The 26,017-nt window shown below is 54.0% G+C and overlaps 1 protein-coding gene across 1 annotated transcript in view; it reads right to left on the bottom strand.

The window, feature by feature from the left end:
• Positions 1-680: 680 nt before the first annotated feature.
• Positions 681-26,017, bottom strand: part of LOC133352041 (artemin-like) — a 50,565-nt gene continuing 25,228 nt past the window's right edge. Inside the window, exons 2-4 of the mRNA XM_061567754.1 lie at positions 15,466-15,688; positions 7,965-8,199; positions 681-1,863 (exon numbers count right to left, since the gene is read on the bottom strand). Coding sequence (XP_061423738.1) covers positions 1,406-1,863; positions 7,965-8,199; positions 15,466-15,688 — 916 coding nt within the window. The 3' untranslated portion in view covers positions 681-1,405. The remainder of the gene's footprint in view (positions 1,864-7,964; positions 8,200-15,465; positions 15,689-26,017) is intronic.

Raw genomic sequence — 26,017 nt, 5'->3', positions numbered from 1 at the left:
CCCAGGAGATTACCTGCGGCTAAACACGGATGAATGTTCCACATTACTCCTCTTTATCTCATAATGTTTTGGAAAATAGGATACTTTTCATAAATAGGCTTTCATATATTTGCTTATGCGACAAGTTTATTGTTTTCCTTACCCCGTGCATCCGATTAGCATGGTTAGCTAAATGGTGCAAAATAAGTTAAACGTACATATACATACTATTAGGTGGTGGATTGTCATATTAAAAAATGTACACTACACCTACATTATCTAACCCACCAAACTCAGGATAATAACATCTTTTGCAGATCGATAACAGGGTTGCGGTTGAGAGGCGTTCCACTGTAAACTCTAAACAACATCATCACCATCATCACCATCATCGTCACCATCATCATCATCACCACCACCACCATCATCGTCACCACCATCATCACTGTCACCGTCGTCATCATCTCACCAACCATCATCACCATCGTCACAAGGCACGCAGCCCAGGGCGGCTGCAGACTCGTATCGCGTCTATCAAGGTCAGCATCGGGACGGGGTTCAGCGTCCCGTGATTGCATCCGTTACTGCCACGGGACTCTAACCGTGACCTTGACCCCTCCGAGGCAGCGCTCCCACACCCGAGAGCCGCGCGGAGCCGGAGACTGAAACCAGGAACACAGCAACCCGGGTGCACTCCAGACTCTTAACACGTGAGGTTTAATGAGAACCGTTTACAGGTACAAATAAAATACACAGCGTCAGTCAACATATAAGTTACCTGCATAAATAAAATAAATACGTATTAAATAGATTTTTTTGCAGTTACAAAATTATATTTAAAAATGCATTGCATCAACCATTGTTACAGTTCAAAATGAACCTGTCAATTGCTAATGAAGGGAGCCTCTTCTGTCGTCCAATCGGGGCACGCGACCCTCCTCCCAGCATCCCACACATACAGCACCCCTCCCCCACTTTCTTCACCTGCACATTGTCACTGAGATACACCTGGACTGCACATAACCACCCCCCCCCCGCCCTCTACAACCAGGGTACGAATAGAACATCCCACAGGTTGAACCCCTACAGCTGTGTAATGGAACACTTAACTCTCGCTCCCCCGGTGGGGGTCTGCGTCGAAGATGAAGGTGGAGGACACAGCGCTGCTAATACTATACACCGAACTAAATGTACGCTGGCGCGTCACATGAGACCACAATGACGACGACGACGACACCGAATAAGGGAAGAGTCTTCACAAAATGTACAGCGTGTGCGAGCCTCAGCACGAGTCCCCCTTCCGTCAGGCCGGTCCTCCTCGCTCCGTCTCCACGGCGGGGGGGGGGGGAGCGGGGGGTGGAGGGGGAGCTCCCTCGTTTGCTCGTCCGCCCGAACACGGTTCGTCGGTTCGCCGCGCGGGGCTTCGTCAGCGCAGGCACCTGCAGCCATTGGCGGAGACGTTCTCCAGCGTCTTCCACTCCAGCGACGAGTCCATGAAGGACACGTCTTCGAAGCCCACGGGCCGGCAGCAGGGCTGCGCGCTACTCCGCGATGCCACCAGGTCACCCTTCAGGTCGAGCAAGTGCTCCAGCACCATCTGGTACATGTTGCGGTCCTGGCGGCAGCTGCCGCCACAGTACTTGAAGCGCAGCGTCTCGTCCGAGTCATAGCCCAGTCCCAGCTCCCTCACGGTGACCTGCACGACACGCAACCGGCACGACTGCTCGGCCTTGCGGCCGCGACCACCGCCGCCGCCGCCGCGGCCACGACCGCCCTTCTTGCCCAGGCGGCTCCGCTTCTCCCCGTGTAGCGAGCGCTCCGTGCGGAGCAGGACTCGCCGAAGGGGCCCGGGGACGCCGGGTGCCCAGCCGAGCCTCGAGTCGTCTGCGGCATGGAGCGGACGGGGCGGAGAGAGGGGGCATGCAGGCATGTGTGAAACCTCGGCGAAGGCCGCACGCCAATCTCCTCTCCGCACACACCACGCTCCTCACCACGCACGCTCCTCACCATGCACAACGCTCACCAGCCCTAACATTCTTCACGACACACACCACTCATCAGCGATAACATCTTTCACCACTCACACACCGCTCACCACCTCTCACCAGCACTTATACCCTTCACCATCGCACACTGCTCACCAGCACTAACATCCGTTACCGCTCACCGCTCACACACCGCTCATCAACTATAACCAGCACTAACACTCCTCGCTACTCACATCTCACCAGCACTGACCTCTGAGCTGCCGACCCTCTGTTATTAAACTGGGTTCTCAAGTCCAGCAAGCTGATGGTATCCACCCAGGTCACTTATGACTGCACAAAAAAATGTTCATGCTAAATTTGGGTCGCAATTAGCTAACTTCTACTCACGCTGTGACCATCATGCGACAAACCTTGTAGAACAAGAAGGGATCTCAGAGGTCGCACTTAGCTAACTTCTACTCACACTGTGACCATCATGCGATAAACCTTGTAGAACAAGAAGGGATCTCAGAGGTAGCTCTGTGATATCCGCTTCCATCGGCTTTTTTCTGCATAGATGGTCATTATGCTCGTTCACCCGGGAAAGCCCTCACACCGAGACTCGATGCTTTTTCAGGAGGGTCCTGTCAGGTTGTTGTAGTAGAGGGAGCGATGTTCTGCTGTCGCTGCGTGTGATCCCAATTCAGAATTTTAAAGGTTTTTTTCATTTTGGGATGTTTTGGCTAATACCGGTTACGCTGGACGTTTTACACATATATATAATAAAACATCTATTTTAGCTTCAAAAGATGGCAACTGCCGTGCGATAAATATAATTGATTCCCTCAATGCGTTACAAAATGATAGTAACCATCGGGGTTGTAATGCTCTTCACATGGACAGACATCTCCACCAGCAGCGGCGCATACACACGATAACAACAACAACACCACCGCCACACGACCTGTAACAACAACAACACGTCTTCTTGGTTCTTTCGGTAAAGTCACGTAGAAGGGAAGTAATAAAATAATAAAAATAAAACATAATAAAATAATTCTCACGACGTTTCGGCCACAACGCAAGCAGCCATCCTCATTCTTCACCTGAGGACGGCTGCTTGCGTTGTGGCCGAAACGTCGTGAGAATTATTTTATTATGTTTTATTTTTATTATTTTATTACTTCCCTTCTACGTGACTTTACCGAAAGAACCAAGAAGATGAATCCCTGCAGTCACGAAAGCTTTAAATCGAAACAACAACACAATAACAACACCACCGTCACACGACCTGTAACAACAACACGATAACAACAACACCACCGCCACACGACATTGCCGCATGTCAAATGCCGTACGAATAGCGGGTGTATGCACGAATTAAACAATTTGATTGCAGTATTTAAAGAAAAAATCCAGTTGTTTGGGACGAGTTAATAACAATAAAAACAAGTGAGAATTAACCGGGGAAGGAACGACTAAAGAGACAAGATCGAGAAGTACAGAGAGAATAACTTTTCAATTACATGAGGTAGTTGTTCAGCCGGGACTTAAAACATCTCCATCGACTACGGGTTCCTAACTTCCAAGGACAGGGAATGCCAGAGCCTGGGTGCTGTACAAATGAAAGCCCCATTACTCCAGGTTCGCACATTGGGAGCATGGTACACCGAGTAGGGCATGATCGGTCAATGTCAAGAGATGACAGACACATTTTTAGTGCTAAAAAAATATAAACTATTTTTTATTTTACCAGGTAAGGCCCATTGAGCTATTTGCTCTTTTTCAGAAGCAACCTGGTTATCACAAATGATAGCTCAACAAAGTGGCTTATCATGTGGAAATTTATAGCAGCCAAATAACTGTGAACGGATGTTGATTCTAAATGTGAAGGGAAAAACCGGAGGACCCGGATAAAAATCAACGCCACCACGGGGAGAGAGACATGCAAACTCCAAATATAGAGCAGGCATCAGGGTCGACCTCCTGTATGCCAGGCGAGGCAGATAACATCTCGCCACTGGGGCCACCAATGCAGAGTTGACTCGTGAAGCTAATGCAGGGTTGAATAGTGGACAGTGGCCTCCCTCCCACCAAGCCAGGTCCACCCTGGACCAGTGCAGACATCGCTTGCCACCGATCCTAGCCGTGGCCAGGAATTAAAACTTTTAACACCTCAAGAGTTCATAGCTTCACTCCTCCTGTGTATACACACACGTGTGTCTGTCTATGGGTATCGATGCACACACACACACACGTATAAATGTGTGTGTGCATACGATATTATGTGCTTGGGTAGTGGAGTGGTTAGCGCACCGCGCTACAAACGCAAACAGCCTGAGTTCGATCCCACTCACAGCCGGACATCAGTGACAAATATCTGAACCGGTCCTGGGCATCCCCTTAGGTAGATTTAAAAATGTCTAGCGTGATTTTTCATAAACATTAGCAGTGGGGAGATAAAGGTGGCCGGGGCGTGGTGCTAGTCATTACCACGCCCTCTCGTATGCATTCCCTGGCCTTCATGGGTTCTACTCGCGAAGAGCTCTTGCCCCGAGGGACTGCTAGAGGTGGCATCTCTGAGTGGGCACGCACAGCGTTCTGTCGGTGTGCCACCTCGAGGTGACGCGCTGGCTTTGGCAGTGGAAGGGGGATTTTCATGCTCGGCATTGTGGTGGAAGGGGGCGAAGTGGGTGGACGGGTGGGTGGATGAGTTTTACTGACGTCACCCAGGTCTCCACTTTGCTCTCACCGCCACACGCGACGTCACCGCGAGCCGGTGGAATTCGTCTGGTGGTGCCCCCGGGGGGACAGATGCTGCGTTTAGGGTGGTAATGAGGCGGGGGGGTTGGGCCGTTGCACACCGATCGGCGCGATCGGCACGGAGCGGCGCTGGCGAGGCAGAGTGGCCGCCGGGTGCGGCACGACGGCCCGCGCCCAAGCGGCCGCCGCCACACCGGGGGGGCTGCCCTCGTGGTCGCCGTGGAGGTACCCCCCTCCACCCCTCGGCTTGCGATTGTTACGGAGCAGGGCCAATTTGATTCAGGAAAGGCCCACTGAGCTATGCAGCTCTTTTGTCAGAAGCGACCTGGCCAATCGCAAACGATAGCTCAACGAAGTGGCTTATCATCATCATGAGGAAATTCATGTCATCAGTGTGATACTCTGAAAGCGTGACGTTGACTTCAAATGTGAAGGGGAAACCGGGAGGACCCGGAGAAAAAATCCACACGACCACACGCAAACTTCAAATATTCAGCAAGCGTCAAGGTTGGGATCGAACCCACGACCTCCTGTATACCAGGTGAGGGAGATAACATCTCCCAGCCACCGTGGCGCCTCCCTATTCTTCAGCACCACCACATCTCGTGTTGCTCTCGCCGTGGCTGTGGCTACGAGTAACCCACTGCAGCCTAACAACCAGCGAAACTGGAAAGTATACCGTGACGAATGGAAGCCCTGATTGAGAGAGTAAGCGTCTGACATGGAACAACGGCAGTGGGGAAGATTAAGGGTGGGGCACGGGGGTGGTGGAGGGGGGGCACGGGGGGAGGACGCAGGGGTCTCGTTACCTCCCCCTCAAACTCCAGTGGTCGTGACCCCCCCCCCCCACCACGGGCCAAGGGTCACCGGTCTTCATCAGTCAAACACAACGGAAGTTCTTAAAACACACCGTATTAGCCCGACGATTTTGTAGCCACCCTGGGATATTGGCAAGGTGGCTGGAGACTGGATTTAGTGCCTACTTAATTTCATTTTAAAATTATTTCTCAACGAAACTAAGAATAATCTAAAGTTCAGATGTTATACCAGGTGTATTTAGCATTTCAAATCTCTGATTCAATTATAATCCGCTATCAATTCAACATGCTCCAAAGAACACGTGAATATATGAGTATGAATAAACGATTTCAATTGGCTATTTGTTTTACGTGTCTTTGTCAACTGCATTTAAACAGTTATTTGACCTGCATTTTTATTAAGCTAATAAATACATACATTTGGTTTTTCTGAGTAAAACACTCAGCAATTTTTGTTAGGTGTGATACTGCCCCTACTTTACTCCGTAACCTTTCAACCAGTGGCGGCTCGTCAATAGAGGGCGCAGGGGCGCCGCCCCCATCAATATTCAAGAAATATACATATGCAAAATTTATATAAAAATACATAAATAAAATATTTTTTTCATACGATGTGCCGGCTGGTAGTAAGAAAAGCATCAGCATTTTATAAAAACTGGCTTTAATCGGTCAACTATTTTCTATGTTTTTCAATGTGTTTCATGCGGGGCGCCGGACAAATGGATGTCTATGTGAGACTTTACATTTTCGGACAGCATGTGACCTGAAGCTGGTCTCTAATTGGTTTCTTAAAGATTCTCCTCGGGGCGCAAGTCGTTGCGTCCCTGGCCAATCAAAATTGGATACATGTTATTTTATCCAATCTGATTGGTTCTCGTCACCTGTCATTCAAATTTACGCTGTAGGCCACTACTGCGAGTGCGAAGGCGACACCACTTTGACACTTGCTAGGCTGATCAAATTTTTTGTGTTAACAATGGCAGCAGTTCATCCAAATTCTGTAATTTATTTACAAAAAAACCCTTTCACAAGGCTTTCGCTGGAAGAAATAAAAAAGATAAAGGATCTCGGACCGGACCAACCTGATTTACAAATCCAGCAGCAGGCCAGTGACAGAGGACGAAGCTACACACGAAGCTTCACCCGCGCTTGTTATGAGAAACGGAGGTGGCTGGCTGGATGTGATGTTAGCAATTCTCTTTTTTGTTTTCCCTGTCTTTTATTTCAAAGTGTCGGCACTGAAGTTTTGTGGACAACGACGGGGGTAAGAGACCTCAAACATCTCTCTGACAAATGCAAACGTCATGAAAGTAGCCGCAGCCATATTGATAATAGCATGAAACTAACGTTTTTATGTTCAAGTAGGAAACATGCTTTTTGGTACTTTGGTCTGAAATGTATATAAAAGAGAAACATTTATGTTCAAGTAGGAAACATGCTTTTTGGTACTTCTTTTGGTCTGAAATGTAAATAAAGATCATCAAAATTTATATTCAAGTAGTCAAGATGGTTTTTGGTACTGCTTTATATTTATTTGCCCCCCTCAATAAAATAAAAAAAATGCGCCCCCCCAAAAATAAATATCACCAGCCGCCACTGCTTTCAACCCAATCATTTCGTCTTGTCTTATTCCACACCAGGGACGTGAATTACTGCTCCAGACTCGCGGCCTGAGTCATGATGAACACCACCAAAACAAAAAGACAAAGATCTCCCGTATAGCCTCTAATAGACTGTCGGGGCAAATGGTGTTAGCGAGTAGCACCTATGAAGGGCACATGAGGGGTGGGTGGCCAGCACCACGCCCGGCCGCCTTTGTCTCCCCAAATGGCGATGTTTACACACCGCACCAGGTACTCATTTGAGGCTGAGTCGATCTAGGGGAGGCCCAGGACCGATTCAGATAATCGTAACTAGCGTTGGCCATGAGCGGGAATCGAACGTGGGTCGCCGGGTTTGTAGCGCAACATAGCGTTAACTGTTGGACTACTGCTCCCCACATGAACACCACCACCTCCACCACCACCACAACCACCACCACCACTACGACCAGCATCACCACGACCACCACTATGACCACCACCTCCCAGCCGGGTGGTTCTCAGTGGAGCTTCAGGAGAGGGACTCTGCTCTGACTTGTGAGCGCGCCGTCAGCAGCGCGGGAATGCGTGCACCCGGGGGCCCCATGGCCGAACACGGTCATTAGGCTGTCTCTGATGGGGGTCACATGGCTGATGGGCAGGGTCACATGACTGATGAGGTCACATGACTATCTACTTTAGGGATCACGTGACTCTCTCGGACGAGGTCACCCAACTCCCAGATACGGGGGGGGGGGGGGGAACGTGATATTCTCGAATGGGGTCAACGCGACGGATGAGTTCGCGAGTCACGTGACTCTCGGATGGGGGTGGTTGGGCGGTCACGTGACACTCACGCTGCTGGTGCCGCGCGTCATCCTCGGCGGTGCTGGTCAGGGCGGGGGGCGCCGTGGGTGCGATGAGGTCAGCGAGGTGGTCGGGGTCGACAGAGTCGGCGGGGTCGATGGGGTTGGCGGGTCGCACCTGTAGGCCCGAGGACGGTGGCGTCGTGCTCATTGTGTGCCGCCCGCTCGCCCCGGGGGGGATGGAGGCGGAGGCCGCCATGAGGAGCAGCAGCAGAGACGCCGCCGCCTGCGGGAGACAAGAGACGCGGTTTGGGAGCGAGTCAACGAGGGGCAATCCGCAGGGCCGCGAATCGGGAGGCTGGGTGTTAATGTAGCTGGGCGTACATCGGCTTCGTTGATACGAGCCCACTCTTGGACGCTCCCATTTTGTATTCCCCAAGAAATGGGATGACTCCGCACATGGGGCGAGGGTACATGCCGTCACCGCCCGTGCAGGCAGCGCTGCCATCGCCCCTGCCAGCAGCTCCCCTCGCCGGCCGTCCTGGCAGTGACGAGCGGCGCTGTCGCTCCGGTGCTCGCCGTTTGGTTCACCCCCCCCCCCGGTTTGACGACACAACACTCTCGCTGCCTCTCTGCTGTCACGGACGTCACATGCCCAGTGTGGAATCGCGCACACGACGCTCTGTTTTCCTCGTCGTAAATCGGCCTTGGTCAATCTACTGCTGGATGAGGGTTCCCCAAAGCAGTGGCCTCACGATAACCCCCACGGGTCCCATGATGCAACAATGCCTCCCACCCAGGTTGGCTGAACCAGAGTTAGATCCCATGAGCTCGCTCGCCAATCCTACGCTGTTGCCAGTCTCAGAGTTGAATGTGCAGGGATTTGTGTTCCAGACGCTTTCTGTGAACTGCACTTTGCTGAACTGTGCGATAGGGTCAGAGTCTGGGTGTAGGTCAGGGTTGAGGTCAGGATCAGGGTTGAGGTTGGTCAAAGTCACAGAACATTTTTGGGCAAGCCTCTGTTGTAGAAATAAAGGGGCTAAGGGATTGGCTTAGGGTTTCAGTTGGGGTTAGGGGTGGAGGTAGTGTTACGGTTAGAGATGCAGTTTGGTTAAGGCTAAGGTGAGGGTTATGGATAAGACTAGAGGACTAGAGTTAGGCTGAGGGTTAGAGTGAGGGTGAGGGCAAGAGCTGGCTTTAGGTGTATTTGTTGAGGCAGGGCTAGGGTTAAGTTTGGATCATGGCTCGGGATACAGGGCTGGCATTGACATGGTTAGAGTGAGGTCTGAGTGAAGCATCAAAGTAGGCAAGCGGTGCGTCCCGCGGGCCGTCAGGACACCTACGGTGGAGAGGGGTTCGGACAGTGGCTCCGCCAGGGAGGGCTCGCGTCGGCCGGCAGGGTCCAGCACAATGAGTCACGTTCTCGTGGCGCTGGATTCTATCTCCAGCATTTGGCGAGTGCAGGGATACTGCCGCGGCCAAGACTCACTCGGGTGGCTTCCCCAATGGCGATGCGAGTTCACGCAAAGTGACGTTCCTGTCGGATTGCCCTCACCGGGGTTATCGTGATCCCGCGTCTCGGCCGGACAGAACGCAGCTCTCAGCCTCGGTGGACAATGGCGACGGTGCAACGCCGCACGCCGGCGGACAAGCGGAATGCACAGCAGGCGGGGTGGGGGGGCAGCTGCCAGGGAGAGGTTGCCCTTGAAGCTGCGCTCAACGACCTCACCTGCGCTTCGCTCACCTCGAGCTCGAGCGCCTCCCTCACATCTCATTTACCTGCGCCTCGCTCGCTTGCGCCTCGTGCCTCGCCGGCCCCTCACCTCCACCTCGCCCGCCCCTCACCTGCACCTCACCCGCATCTGACTCGCCGCGCTTCACTCGCCTGCGATTCTTTCGCACCTCGAGCGCGAGTGCCTCACCCATGAAGCCCAAAGAGGAGGATATTAACACTGCGTCTCTACAGAGGTGTGTGAGAGACAGGGAGTTGTGTGTGGGGTTTAACCAGGTTGGATTATGCAAGGAGCTCACAGATAACCCGAAAAATCTGGACAGTGCAACCAGTGAGCTTTTCCAGTAGGCGAGGGTTACGTAGCTAGAGAAGAGATAGAAGAAGACATGGAGATGATCTGGTACAGGACGATGTGGACCTGAGTTGGACTTGCCGATAATTAACCGGTACGAGCGGTGTCAAGATCGGCTTCTGCGGAGGAAGCTCGTGAAGGACACTACTAGCCAGTTGGAGGCAGTCACCCTCCAACGAGCGGAGCTCCGGGTCGCAGAAACAGCAAGTTGGCACAGTGGGGAACACAGGCGGTGCATTTTCCAGTCATCTCAGACAATCCACCCGTCCTGTGATCTTCTGACAGCGAGCCTTCGAAACTTAACGTGGCCTCAAAGTGCACCTGGCCTGGCACAAGCGCCATGGTAACATGACCGCCACTTCGTGGCAAATGGTTGCTGTTGTTGGTCTGTGAGTGAGACAGGTGGCTGTGATACAGGTGTGAGGCAGGTGTGAGACAGGTGTGAGTGAGGCAGGTGTGAGTGAGTGAGGCAGGTGTGAGTGAGGCAGGTGTGAGGCAGGCGTGAGTGAGGCAGGTGTGAGTGAGACAGGTGTGAGTGAGACAGGTGTGAGTGAGAGTGAGGCAGGTGTGTGTGTGTGTTTGTCGTGTATGTGAAAAACGGTGGCTCAACGGGGGGGGGGGCGGGGGGGGATCGTTGCGTGTTGTGTGATGATGACTCACGTGAGTGAGTGGGTACGTGTGTGTGTGTGTGACGCTAAGTGGGTGTGTGAACCAGGTGCGACTGCGTGTGTGTGGATGCGAGAGACGACGACCCGGGGTGTATTTACACGTTTATGGTCTGGGTGTCACGGAGTGCGTTGCTTGCAGGTGCAAGGCGTGGGGGTAGGGAGGGTTTGTGTGCAGCTCCGGCGCGGAGGAGGAGGGGGGAGTGCAACGAGAGGTCTGTGTGTGGTCACCGAGTGACTGGGGGGGTGGGAGTTAATGTGTGTTGTCCCTCCGTGATGCCGGCTTGGCTGTGCGGAGCCATGCCCATAGATACTGGCTATGGTTGCCCTCTAGGCTATTTATAGAGTGTGTGAGTGTGTGTGTGGCACGTGTGTGTGTGTGCGTGTGTGTGCGCGTGTGTGTGGCACATGTGTGTGTGCGTGTGTGTGTGCGTGCGTGTGCGTGTGTGTGCGTGTGTGTGCGTGTGTGTGTGCGCGTGTGTGTGAGTGTGCCCGTGCTGTCTGTAGAGAGCGGTAGTGTAGCGGTGAGCGCGCTGCGCTACGAACCTAGCGATCCGGGTTCGATTCCCACTCACGGACAACACCAGTGACGATTAATTATTGAACCGGTCATGGGCCTCTCCTAGGTCGACTCAGCCTCAAATTAGTACCTGGTGCGATGTGTAAACAACGCCACTAGGGAGACAAAGGCGGCCGGGCGTGGTGTTGGCCACCCACCCCCTCGTCGGCCTTCATAGGTGCTCGCTAACAGTACTTGCCCCTACAGTCTGTTAAGGCTATACGGGGGATCTTTTATCTTTGTTCCTATGCTATCAGTGGGGAGCAGTAGTGTAGTTGTTAGCGTGCTTCGTGCGCTACGAATCCAGCGACCCCAGGGTTCGATTCCCGCTCACTGCCACTTTGAGTGGCGATCATCTGAACCTGTCTTGGGCCTCCCCTAGGTAGGTCGACTTTGCCTCAAATGAGTACCTGGTGTGGCGTGTAAACATCGGCGCTTGGGAGACAAAGGCGGCCGGGCTTGGTTCTGGCGACCCACAACCTCCTTGTGTGCCTTCATAGGTGCTCGCTAACAGCACTTTCCCATCCAGTCTGCGAAGGCTGCACGGGGAAGCTTCGTCTTTGTGATGGGCGTGTCGTTGTTGTGTGTTTAGTGGCGTGTGTGTGTAAGGGTATGCGGGGGCGGCAGTAAGAGTGTGAGCGCGAGTTTGTAATCGAGTATAAGGGGTGTAGGAATGTGGCCGTGAATGTGTGAGTGCGTGTGTCAAATGTAACAATGTGTATTAGCGCGCGCGCGTGTGTGTCGCGGTGCGTGTAGTGTGTGTGTGTCGCGGTGCGTGTGTGTGTGTCGCGGTTCGTGTAGCGTGTGTGTGTGTCGCGGTGCATGTAGTGTGTGTGTGTCGCGGTGCGTGTAGTGTGTGTGTGTCGCGGTTCGTGTAGCGTGTGTGTGTGTGTCGTGGTGCATGTAGTGTGTGTGTGTCGCGGTTCGTGTAGCGTGTGTGTGTGTCGCGGTTCGTGTAGTGTGTGTGTATCGCGGTGCGTGTGGCGTGTGTCGCGATGCGTGTAGCGTGTGTGTGTGTCGCGGTGCGTGTGTGTGTGTCGCGGTTCGTGTAGCGTGTGTGTGTGTCGCGGTGCGTGTAGTGTGTGTGTCGCGGTGCGTGTAGTGTGTGTGTGTCGCGGTTCGTGTAGCGTGTGTGTGTGTCGCGGTTCGTGTAGTGTGTGTGTATCGCGGTGCGTGTGGCGTGTGTGTGTCGCGATGCGTGTAGCGTGTGTGTGTGTCGCGGTGCGTGTGTGTGTGTCGCGGTGCGTGTAGTGTGTGTGTGTCGCGGTTCGTGTAGCGTGTGTGTGTCGCGGTGCGTGTAGGCGTGTGTGTGTCGCGGTGCGTGTGGCGTGTGTGTGTGTTGCGGTGCGTGTGGCGTGTGTGTGTGTCGGGTGCGTGTGGCGTGTGTGTGTGTCGGGCGCGTGTGGCGTGTGTGTGTCGGGCGCGTGTGGCGTGTATGTGTGTCGGGGTGCGTGTGGCGTGTGTGTGTGTGTGTCGGGTGCGTGCGGCGTGTGTGTGTGTCTCGGTGCGCGTGGCGTGTGTGTGTGTTGGGGTGCGTGTGGCATGTGTGTGTCGCGATGCGTGTGTGTGTGTCGGGTGCGTGTGGCGTGTGTGTGTGTCGCGGTGCGTGTGGCGTGTGTGTGTGTCGGGTGCGTGTGGCGTGTGTGTGTGTGTGTCGGGTGCGTGTGGCGTGTGTGTGTGTGTCGGGTGCATGTGGCGTGTGTGTGTATCGGGGTGCGTGTGGCGTGTGTGTGTGTCGGGGTGCGTGTGGCGTGCGTGTGGCGTGTGTGTGTCTCGGTGCGCGTGGCGTGTGTGTGTGTCGGGGTGCGTGTGGCGTGTGTGTGTCGCGGTGCGTGTGGCATGTGTGTGTGTGTGTGTCGGGTGCGTGTGGCGTGTGTGTGTGTCGCGGTGCGTGTGGCGTGTGTGTGGCGTGTGTGTGGCGTGTGTGTGTATCGGGGTGCGTGTGGCGTGTGTGTGTCTCGGTGCGCGTGGCGTGTGTGTGTGTCGGGTGCGTGTGGCGTGTGTGTGTCGCGGTGCATGTGGCGTGTGTGTGTGTCGAGTGCGTGTGACGTGTGTGTGTGTCGCGGTGCGTGTAGTGTGTGTGTGTCGGGGTGCGTGTGGCGTGTGTGTGTCTCGGTGCGCGTGGCGTGTGTGTGTGTCGGGGTGCATGTGGCGTGCTGTGTGTCGCGGTGCGTGTGGCGTGTGTGTGTGTCGGGTGCGTGTGGCGTGTGTGTGTGTCGGGCGCGTGTGGCGTGTGTGTGTGTGGCGTGTGTGTGTGTCGGGGTGCGTGTGGCGTGTGTGTGTCTCGGTGCGCGTGGCGTGTGTGTGTGTCGGGGTGCGTGTGGCGTGTGTGTGTCGCGGTGCATGTGGCGTGTGTGTGTGTGTGTGTCGGGTGCGTGTGGCGTGTGTGTGTGTCGCGGTGCGTGTGGCGTGTGTGTGTGTCGGGTGCGTGTGGCGTGTGTGTCGGGTGCGTGTGGCGTGTGTGTGTGTCGCGGTGCGTGTGGCGTGTGTGTCGGGTGCGTGTGGCGTGTGTGTGTATCGGGGTGCATGTGACGTGTGTGTGTGTCGGAGTGCGTGTGGCGTGTGTGTGTCTCGGTGCGCGTGGCGTGTGTCGGGGTGCGTGTGGCGTGTGTGTGTCGGGTGCGTGTGGCGTGTGTGTGTGTCGCGGTGCGTGTGGCGTGTGTGTGTGTCGGGTGCGTGTGGCGCGTGTGTGTGTGTGTCGGGTGCGTGTGGCGTGTGTGTGTCTCGGTGCGCGTGGCGTGTGTGTGTCGGGGTGCGTGTGGCGTGTGTGTGTCGCGGTGCGTGTGGCGTGTGTGTGTGTGTGTCGGGTGCGTGTGGCGTGTGTGTGTCGCGGTGCGTGTGGCGTGTGTGTGTGTCGGGTGCGTGTGGCGTGTGTGTGTGTCGGGTGCGTGTGGCGTGTGTGTGTGTCGGGGTGCGTGTGGCGTGTGTGTGTGTCGGGGTGCGTGTGGCGTGTGTGTGTCTCGGTGCGCGTGGCGTGTGTGTGTCGGGGTGCGTGTGGTGTGTGTGTGTCGCGGTGCGTGTGGCGTGTGTGTGTGTCTGGTGCGTGTGGCGTGTGTGTCGGGGTGCGTGTGGCGTGTGTGTATCTCGATGCGCGTGGCGTGTGTGTGTGTCGGGGTGCGTGTGGCGTGTGTGTGTCGCGGTGCGTGTGGCGTGTGTGTGTGTGTGTCGGGTGCGTGTGGCGTGTGTGTGTGTCGCGGTTCGTGTGGTGTGTGTGTGTCTCGGTGCGCGTGGCGTGTGTGTGTGTCGGGGTGCGTGTGGCGTGTGTGTGTCGCGGTGCGTGTGGCGTGTGTGTGTGTCGAGTGCGTGTGGCGTGTGTGTGTGTCGCGGTGCGTGTGGTGTGTGTGTGTCGGGGTGCGTGTGGCGTGTGTGTGTCGCGGTGCGTGTGGCGTGTGTGTGTGTTGGGTGCGTGTGGCGTGTGTGTGTGTCGCGGTGTGTGTGTGTCGCGGTGCGTGTGGCGTGTGTGTGTGTCGCGGTGCATGTGGCGTGTGTGTGTGTCGCGGTGCGTGTGGCGTGTGTGTGTGTCGTGGTGCGTGTGACGTGTGTGTGTGTCGCAGTGCGTGTGGCGTGTGTGTGTCGCGGCGCGTGTGGCGTGTGTGTGTGTCGCGGTGCGTGTGGCGTATGTGTGTGTCGCGGTGCGTGTGGCGTGTGTCGTGATGTTTGTGGGGAGCGGTTAGCGCGCTGCGCTACGGACCCAGCGACCCGAGTTCGATTCCCGTTCACGTCCAACACCAATGACGATTATCTGAACCGGTCCTAGGTCTCTCCATAGGTCGACTCAGCCTCAAATGAGCACCTGACGTGGAGTGCGGTGCGATGTGTAAACATTGCCAATGGGGATACAAAGGCGATCGAGTGTGGCGTGTTGGCCACCCACTCATCGTGTGCCGTGCCTGCCTTCTTAGGTGCTCGCTCACAGCCCCCTACAGTCTGTTAAAGGCTACACGTGGGATGTATGTCCTTGTGCGTGTGTGTAAGAGAGATAGTGTGTGTGTAAGAGAGAGAGAGTGTGTGTGTAATATAGAGTGTGTGTGTGTAAGAGAGAGTGTGTGTAATATAGAGTGTGTGTGTAAGAGAGAGAGTGTGTGTGTAATATAGAGTGTGTGTAAGAGAGAGAGTGTGTGTAATATAGAGTGTGTGTGTATAATAGAGAGTGTGTGTGTGTAAGAGAGAGAGAGTGTGGGTGTAATATAGAGTGTGTTTACGACGGTGCCGCGTGCGCCAGGGACTCGCCTCCACTCTCTCACCGTTCTGCTCTCTCGTGCTCTCGCTGTGCGCTCTTTGGAACTCGCTGCGCGCTCTCTAAAGGCTGCTGCTGCTGCGCCCTCGGGGCCTCCCACGCCGCCCTCCGGGGCTCCCGATGCGCCACCGCGCTGTCTGGAAGCGGCTGTGCGTTCAGGGGCACCGGCGGTGCGTGCGCGCATGGCGCTGCTGGTGGTGATTGTTCCGCGCCGGGGTCCGGGCGCGCTCCTGCCAACGAAACGGCGAGGGGTGCAAAGATCACACGGAGCGAGCGAGCGAGGCTGGAGGCTGCTGTTGCTGCTGCTGCCCGTGCGCAACGTCTGTTTACGTTCCCTCCACCACCAGTAGTGCCAGCAGGAGCACCGCTAGCAGGAGGAGCAGCAGGCTAGCAGGAGCAGCAGCAGGAGCAGCAGCAGGAGCAGCAGGAGCAGCAGCAGCAGGAGCAGCAGCAGCAGGAGCAGCAGCAGCAGGAGCAGCAGCAGCAGGAGCAGCAGCAGCAGGAGCAGCAGCAGCAGGAGCAGCAGCAGCAGGAGCAGCAGCAGCAGGAGCAGCAGCAGCAGCAGCAGCAGGAGCAGCAGCAGCAGGAGCAGCAGCAGCAGGAGCAGCAGCAGCAGGAGCAGCAGCAGCAGGAGCAGCAGCAGCAGGAGCAGCAGCAGCAGGAGCAGCAGGAGCAGCAGCAGCAGGAGCAGCAGCAGCAGGAGCAGCAGGAGCAGCAGCAGCAGGAGCAGCAGCAGCAGCAGCAGCAGGAGCAGCAGCAGCAGGAGCAGCAGCAGCAGGAGCAGCAGCAGCAGGATCAGCAGCAGCAGGATCAGCAGCAGCAGGATCAGCAGCAGCAGGATCAGCAGCAGCAGGATCAGCACGGGGCCCACGCGCCCGTGGAGCCTCAGCTCCAGCCGGGGCCGTGCCCGGAAGGAGTCTCCGACCGATGCGTCGCGCCCACGGCACACGGAGGAACCAGTTGGCTGAGTTCGAGATTATTATGAGTGGAGGAGGGGTGGAGGATAAATCTCGAGGCAAGCACTCCGCGACAATTGGCTGACGTCAACGAGGGTGTCAATCACCGCTCAGGAATCCGCGCTCGGGGTTTGTCGACCCGGGGCGGTCATCGTCGCGCAAGAGGCGTGGGGGGAGGCGGAACACCGCTTGCACAGTTGCCGGCTCCTCTTGCGCATCATTGCCACTGAAGGCCCATTCCACCCCCCACGACACCCTCCCCCGCCGCCCTGCAAATCAGTGAGGGCGGCCCGGCTGGAATAAGTGGATAGAGCACTCCGAGGCGGCATCGCTGAACACCTGGGTTGTAATCCGGGTTCTCGATTGTAACGAGTTGATGGTCTCAGCCCGGTTACCGATGACTTTCACAGAGGCCCATAGACCTAGGCAGAGACCCATCGCCAGTCTCATCGACTTACATCGACTGAGTTGTGATGAAAGCGGGTTCCTAAGTGTCGTGAGTTGATGGCCTCAGCCCAGTGACCAATGGCCGGACAAGAACAACCTTGACACGAAATGTGTGCTACTTTATCAACCTCGCCTTGTTGCAGCTCTTGAGCATTAACATTTTGCAATTGATTGGCAGGCAATGAACACCCTTAGTAGGGCACGTGGGCCCTGACGGCGAGCGGTTCCGTTCGCTGTCACAGGCTGATGCAATGCTCGCTCGCTCGCTAGCTGCATGATACCGAGGGAATTAACGAAGGGATTTAGAGCCTAGGGCTGTTAGCAAGCACCTATTGTGGCCGGCGCGGCACGGCACACGATGGGATGGTGTGGGCAGTGCCACGCTGCTTGGCCGCTTTGGTCTCCCCAACGCGGATGTTTACATACCGCACCAGGTACTCGTTTAAGGCTGAGTCGACCTTGGGGGGACCCAGGACCAGTTCACAATTCCTTCACCGATGTTGGCTGTGAACGGGAATCAAACTCGGGTCGCTGGGTTCGTGGCGCAGTGCGCTAACCACTGTGCCACCGCTCCCCACACTCGGCGCTTGTCCCCTGTGCCACCTGCACGCCGCACCCCGTGGCACAGAAGGCGTGGAGACCGCGCGCCAAATCCGATTGTTGACATTCACATTCTGTTCACAGGGAATAGGCGTGCGGGCGAGAGAGACGCGTGCACGCGTGTGGTAGATGCGTGTGAGATACATGTGTGAGGTGTGTGTGTGGGTTGAACGTCTTTCGCATCCTACATAGCTAACTGCAAATCGGAGGTGCGGGGAAGGACAACAAACTAAACGCAAAAAGCAGTTCTAATATCGTAAGGAAGTGCGTTCCAGACGTCCACAGTTCATCTGAAAGCATGTGATGCAAAAATGCGCGTACACGCGTGTGGAATGCGTGTACACGTGGGTGAAATGCGTGTACACGCGTGTGATATGTAAGGATGTTTCATTGTATACGTACTTGTCTGTACTGGATATGATGCAACGTAAAGCAACAGTCTGGGTGAATGATGATGACACGGCACTGACCAATTCACTCTGGCCACTCGCTCAGCGGCGGCTAGTCGCCTCCTTATCACTCTTCTATCGCTACTACTACCGTGGGTTAATTGTCACCGTGACTTCACTCGTTGATGCCTCCACCCACTTACCGGCCCACTCGCTGACTCCCCTACTCACCCACCTACTTACCTAATCACACACCTACTCACCCACCCACTCCCCACCCACTCATTCACCTACTCACCCACTCACATACCTACTCACCCACTCGCCCACCCATTCTTCCACCCACTCACCCACCTACTCACCCACCCACTCGCCCACCTACTCACTCACCCAGCCACTCACACACCTACTCACCCACCTACTCACTTACCCATCCACTCACCCACCCACTCACCCACCCACTCACCCACCTACTCACCCACTCACTCACCCACTCACACACTAACTCGGTCACCCAGCCACTCACCCAACTACTCACCCTCTCACAACACTACAGGTCACGACACTTCTCTTTCTGCTTCTTTCCTCACACCGCTACTCTTTGGACCTCCCTCCTCCCATCAATCATCATCATCACCACCATCTCTCTCCCCAAATTCGGACAACAATAATAACCTCCCTCAATTAAAGAATCGCGTTGCACTCTCGTCTATTACGAGTGTGGCAGTGCTGTTTGTTGCTGGTCGCTTGACGGTTTGGGGCCTTGTGGGGAATTTGCTCTGCGACTGGATTAAAAAGAACATTTTTAAAAAGCAAATTGTCTATCCGACGTGAGTTTGAGACGCGCGCGAGTGAGATCTCATTCGGAGTCGGTGAAGGCATTAAGAGCAGGACCCGTCTCCGATCTGCTGACGATGTCGCCTCTGTGACGGAGGCGGTGGCCGAGAGGCATTCGACCGATCGTCGTCCCGTGTTGCCCAGCGGGACGGGGGTATTCGTTGCGCTTCAGGCAACGTGACCGGCACGGGCAACGTGACCGGCACGGACAACGTGACTGGCACGCGACGGGCAGAGGCAGCGGCGAGGAGGAGGCAACCGGCTCCCGCCCATTCCTCGAAGAGAGCGGTGTACCGTCACCCACGTCAGAACCTCACCAGGCCGATGTGCCCCACATCTCCTGAGTGGTTGGGAAATCAACGACATGAGCCACAGTGCTGCGCTGGTGGCCGTCCAAACCAGACAATGGGTCCGCAGCAGAGCACTGCACTCCTTCAGTGGAGGAGGAGGAACAAAACTACTGAAGCCATCTCGTCGTGGTCATTGACACCTAGCACCTGCACATTGACACCTGAACATTGACACCTAGCACCTGAACATTGACACCTATCACCTGAACATTGACACCTAGCACCTGAACATTGACACCTAGCACCTGAACATTGACACCTAGCTCCCTGCACATTGACACCTAGCACCTGCACATTGACACCTGAACATTGACACCTAGCACCTGAACATTGACACTTAGCACCTGCACATTGACACCTAGAACCTGAACATTGACACTTAGCACCTGCACATTGACACCTAGAACCTGAACATTGACACCTATGACCTGAACATTGACACCTAGCACCTGAACATTGACACATAGCACCTGAACATTGACACCTAGCTCCTGCACATTGACACCTAGCACCTGCACATTGACACCTGAACATTGACACCTAGCACCTGCACATTGACACCTAGCACCTGCACATTGACACCTAGCTCCTGAACATTGACACCTGAACATTGACACCTAGCTCCTGAACACTGACACCTAGCTCCTGAACATTGACACCTAGCACCTGCATATTGACACCGAGCACCTGAACATTGACACCTAGCACCTGCACATTGACATTTAGCACCTGCACATTGACACCTAGCAGCTGCACATTGACACCTACCATCTGAACATTGACACCTAGCACCTGCACATTGACACCTAGCACCTGCACATTGACACCTAGCACCTGCACATTGACACCTAGCACCTGCACATTGACACCTAGCACCTGCACATTGACACCTAGCTCCTGCACATTGACACCTAGCACCTGCACATTGACACCTAGCACCTGCACATTGACACCTAGCTCCTGCACTTTGACACCTAGCACCTGCACATTGACACCTAGCACCTGCACATTGACACCTAGCACCTGCACATTGACACCTAGCACCTGCACATTGACACCTAGCTCCTGCACTTTGACACCTAGCACCTGCACATTGACAGCTAGCACCTGCACATTGACAGCTAGCACCTGCACATTGACACCTAGCACCTGCACATTGACACCTAGCACCTGCACATTGACACCTAGCACCTGCACATTGACACCTAGCACCTGCACATTGACACCTAGCACCTGCACATTGACACCTAGCACCTGCACATTGACACCTAGCACTTGCACATTGACACCTAGCACCTGCACATTGACACCTAGCTCCTGAATATTGACACCTAGCACTTGCACATTGACACCTAGCACTTGCACATTGACACCTAGCACCTGCACATTGACACCTAGCACTTGCACATTGACACCTAGCACTTGCACATTGACACCTAGCACCTGCACATTGACACCTAGCACTTGCACATTGACACCTAGCTCCTGCACATTGACACCTAGCACTTGCACATTGACACCTACCACCTGAACATTGACACCTAGCACTTGCACATTGACACCTACCACCTGCACATTGACACCTACCACCTGAACATTGACACCTAGCAGCTGCACATTGACACCTACCACCTGAACATTGACACCTAGCACCTGCACATTGACACCTACCACCTGAACATTGACACCTAGCAGCTGCACATTGACACCTACCACCTGAACATTGACACCTAGCACTTGCACATTGACACCTACCACCTGAACATTGACACCTAGCAGCTGCACATTGACACCTACCACCTGAACATTGACACCTAGCACTTGCACATTGACACCTAGCACCTGAACATTGACACCTAGCACTTGCACATTGACACCTAGCACCTGAACATTGACACCTAGCACCTGCACATTGACACCTAGCACCTGCACATTGACACCTAGCACCTGCACATTGACACCTAGCACCTGCACATTGACACCTAGCACTTGCACATTGACACCTAGCACCTGCACATTGACACCTAGCACCTGAACATTGACACCTAGCACCTGCACATTGACACCTAGCACTTGCACATTGACACCTAGCACCTGCACATTGACACATAGCACCTGAACATTGACACCTAGCACCTGCACATTGACACCTAGCACTTGCACATTGACACCTAGCACCTGAACATTGACACCTAGCACCTGCACATTGACAGCTAGCACCTGCACATTGACACATAGCACCTGCACATTGACACCTAGCTCCTGCACATTGACACCTAGCACCTGAACATTGACACATAGCACCTGAACATTGACACCTAGCACTTGCACGTTGACACCTAGCACCTGCACATTGACACCTAGCACCTGAACATTGACACCTAGCACCTGCACATTGACACCTAGCTCCTGCACATTGACACCTAGCACCTGCACATTGACACCTAGCACTTGCACATTGACACCTAGCTCCTGCACATTGACACCTAGCACCTGCACATTGACACCTAGCACTTGCACATTTACACCTAGCTCCTGCACATTGACACCTAGCACCTGCACATTGACACCTAGTACCTGAACATTGACACTTAGCTCCTGAACATTGACACCTAGCACCTGCACATTGACACCTAGCACCTGAACATTGACACCTAGCACCTGAACATTGACACTTAGCTCCTGAACATTGACACCTAGCACCTGCACACTGACACCTAGCTCCTGAACATTGACACCTAGCACCTGCATATTGACACCTAGCACTTGCACTTTGACACCTAGCTCCTGTACATTGACAGCTAGCACCTGAACATTGACACCTAGCTCCTGCACATTGACACCTAGCACCTGCACATTGACACCTTGCTCCTGAACATTGACAGCTAGCACCTGCACATTGACACCTTGCTCCTGCACATTGACACCTAGCACCTGAACATTGACACCTAGCTCCTGAACATTGACAGCTAGCACCTGCACATTGACACCTTGCTCCTGAACATTGACAGCTAGCACCTGCACATTGACACCTTGCTCCTGCACATTGACACCTAGCACCTGAACATTGACACCTTGCTCCTGAACATTGACACCTTGCTCCTGCACATTGACACCTAGCACTTGCACATTGACACCGAGCACCTGCACATTGACACCTAGCACCTGAATTTTGACACCTAGCACCTGAACACTGACACCTAGCACTTGAATTTTGACACATAGCACCTGAACACTGACACCTAGCACCTGCACATTGACACCTAGCACTTGAATTTTGACACATAGCACCTGAACACTGACACCTAGCACCTGAACATTGACACCTAGCACCTGCACTTTGACACCTAGCACCTGAATTTTGACACCTAGCACCTGCACTTTGACACCTAGCACCTGAACATTGACACCTAGCACCTGCACTTTGACACCTAGCACCTGAATTTTGACACCTAGCACCTGCACTTTGACACCTAGCACCTGAATATTGACAACTAGCACCTGCACTTTGACACCTAGCACCTGAATATTGACACCTAGCACCTGCACTTTGACACCTAGCACCTGAACATTGACACCTAGCATCTGCACTTTGACACCTAGCACCTGAATTTTGACACCTAGCACCTGCACTTTGACACCTAGCACCTGAATATTGACAACTAGCACCTGCACATTGACACCTAGCACCTGAACATTGACACCTAGCACCTGCACATTGACACATAGCACCTGAATTTTGACACCTAGCACCTGCACTTTGACACCTAGCACCTGAATATTGACAACTAGCACCTGCACATTGACACCTAGCACCTGAACATTGACACCTAGCACCTGCACTTTGACACCTAGCACCTGCACTTTGACACCTAGCACCTGAATATTGACAACTAGCACCTGCACATTGACACCTAGCACCTGCACATTGACACCTAGCACCTGCACATTGACACCTAGCACCTGCACATTGACACCAAGCACCTGAATTTTGACACCTAGCACCTGAACATTGACACCTAGCACCTGAACACTGACACCTAGCACCTGCACATTGACACCTAGCACCTGCACATTGACACCTAGCACCTGCACATTGACACCTAGCACCTGCACATTGACACCTAGCACCTGCACATTGGCACCTAGCACTTGCACATTGACAGCTAGCACCTGAACACTGACACCTAGCACCTGCACATTGACACCTAGCACCTGCACATTGACACCTAGCACTTGAACATTGACATCTAGCACCTGAACACTGACACCTAGCACCTGCACATCGACACATAGCACCTGAATTTTGACACCTAGCACCTGCACATTGACACCTAGCTCCTGCACATTGACACCTAGCACCTGCACATTGACACCTAGCTCCTGCACATTGACACCTAGCACTTGAACATTGACACCTAGCACCTGAACACTGACACCTAGCACTTGAATTTTGACACATAGCACCTGAACACTGACACCTAGCACCTGCACATTGACACCTAGCACTTGAATTTTGACACATAGCACCTGAACACTGACACCTAGCACCTGCACATTGACACATAGCACCTGAATTTTGACACCTAGCACCTGCACATTGACACCTAGCTCCTGCACATTGACACCTAGCACTTGAACATTGACATCTAGCACCTGAACACTGACACCTAGCACCTGCACATCGACACATAGCACCTGAATTTTGACACCTAGCACCTGCACATTGACACCTAGCTCCTGCACATTGACACCTAGCCCCTGCACATTGACACCTAGCTCCTGCACATTGACACCTAGCACTTGAACATTGACACCTAGCACCTGAACACTGACACCTAGCACCTGCACATTGACACATATTACCTGAATTTTGACACCTAGCACCTGCACATTGACACCTAGCTCCTGCACATTGACACCTAGCTCCTGCACATTGACACCTAGCTCCTGCACATTGACACCTAGCACTTGAACATTGACACCTAGCACCTGAACACTGACACCTAGCACCTGCACATTGACACATAGCACCTGAATTTTGACACCTAGCACCTGCACATTGACACCTAGCACCTGCACATTGACACATAGCACCTGAACACTGACACCCAGCACCTGCACATTGACATATAGCACCTGAATATTGACACCTAGCACCTGCACATTGACACCTAGCACCTGCACATTGACACCTAGCACCTGCACATTGACACCTAGCACCTGCACATTGACACCTAGCACTTGCACATTGACACCTAGCACTTGCACATTGACACCTAGCACTTGCACATTGACACCTAGCACCTGCACATTGACACCTAGCACTTGCACATTGACACCTAGCACCTGCACATTGACACCTAGCACCTGCACATTGACACCTAGCACCTGCACTATGACACCTAGCACTTGCACATTGACACCTAGCACTTGCACATTGACACCTAGCACCTGCACATTGACACCTAGCACCTGCACATTGACACCTAGCACTTGCACATTGACACCTAGCACTTGCACATTGACACCTAGCACCTTGCACATTGACACCTAGCACTTGCACATTGACACCTAGCACCTGCACATTGACACCTAGCACCTGCACATTGACACCTAGCACCTGCACATTGACACCTAGCACTTGCACATTGACACCTAGCACCTGCACATTGACACCTAGCACTTGCACATTGACACCTAGCACCTGCACATTGACACCTAGCACCTGCACATTGACACCTAGCACTTGCACATTGACACCTAGCACTTGCACATTGACACCTAGCACCTGCACATTGACACCTAGCACTTGCACATTGACACCTAGCACCTGCACATTGACACCTAGCACCTGCACATTGACACCTAGCACCTGCACATTGACACCTAGCACTTGCACATTGACACCTAGCACCTGCACATTGACACCTAGCACTTGCACATTGACACCTAGCACCTGCACATTGACACCTAGCACTTGCACATTGACACCTAGCACCTGCACATTGACACCTAGCACTTGCACATTGACACCTAGCACCTGCACATTGACACCTAGCACTTGCACATTGACACCTAGCACCTGCACATTGACACCTAGCACTTGCACATTGACACCTAGCACTTGCACATTGACACCTAGCACCTGAACATTGACACCTAGCTCCTGCACATTGACACCTAGCACTTGCACATTGACACCTAGCACTCGCACATTGACACCTAGCACCTGAACATTGACACCTAGCACTTGCACATTGACACCTAGCACCTGCACATTGACACCTAGCACCTGCACATTGACACCTAGCACCTCCACATTGACACCTAGCACCTGAACATTGACACCTAGCACCTGAACATTGACACCTAGCACCTCCACATTGACACCTAGCTCCTGCACATTGACACCTAGCACCTGAACATTGACACCTAGCACTTGCTCATTGACACCTAGCACCTCCACATTGACACCTAGCACCTGCACATTGACACCTAGCTCCTGCACATTGACACCTAGCACCTGCACATTGACACCTAGCACTTGCACATTGACACCTAGCACTTGCACATTGACACCTAGCACCTGTACATTGACACCTAGCTCCTGCACATTGACACCTAGCTCCTGCACATTGACACCTAGCACCTCCACATTGACACCTAGCACTTGCACATTGACACCTAGCACCTGCACATTGACACCTAGCACCTGCACATTGACACCTAGCACCTGCACATTGACACCTAGCACCTGCACATTGACACCTAGCACCTGCACATTGACACCTAGCACTTGCACATTGACACCTAGCACTTGCACATTGACACCTAGCACTTGCACATTGACACCTAGCACCTGCACATTGACACCTAGCACTTGCACATTGACACCTAGCACCTGCACATTGACACCTAGCACCTGCACATTGACACCTAGCACCTGCACTATGACACCTAGCACTTGCACATTGACA

The sequence above is a fragment of the Lethenteron reissneri genome, chromosome 39 (assembly GCF_015708825.2).
Source record: "Lethenteron reissneri isolate LAM-NWPU_2019-01 chromosome 39, ASM1570882v1, whole genome shotgun sequence".
Lineage (NCBI taxonomy): Eukaryota > Metazoa > Chordata > Hyperoartia > Petromyzontiformes > Petromyzontidae > Lethenteron > Lethenteron reissneri.
Note: the sequence above shows the minus strand (reverse complement) of the source record. Positions and strands in the feature narration are given on the sequence as shown.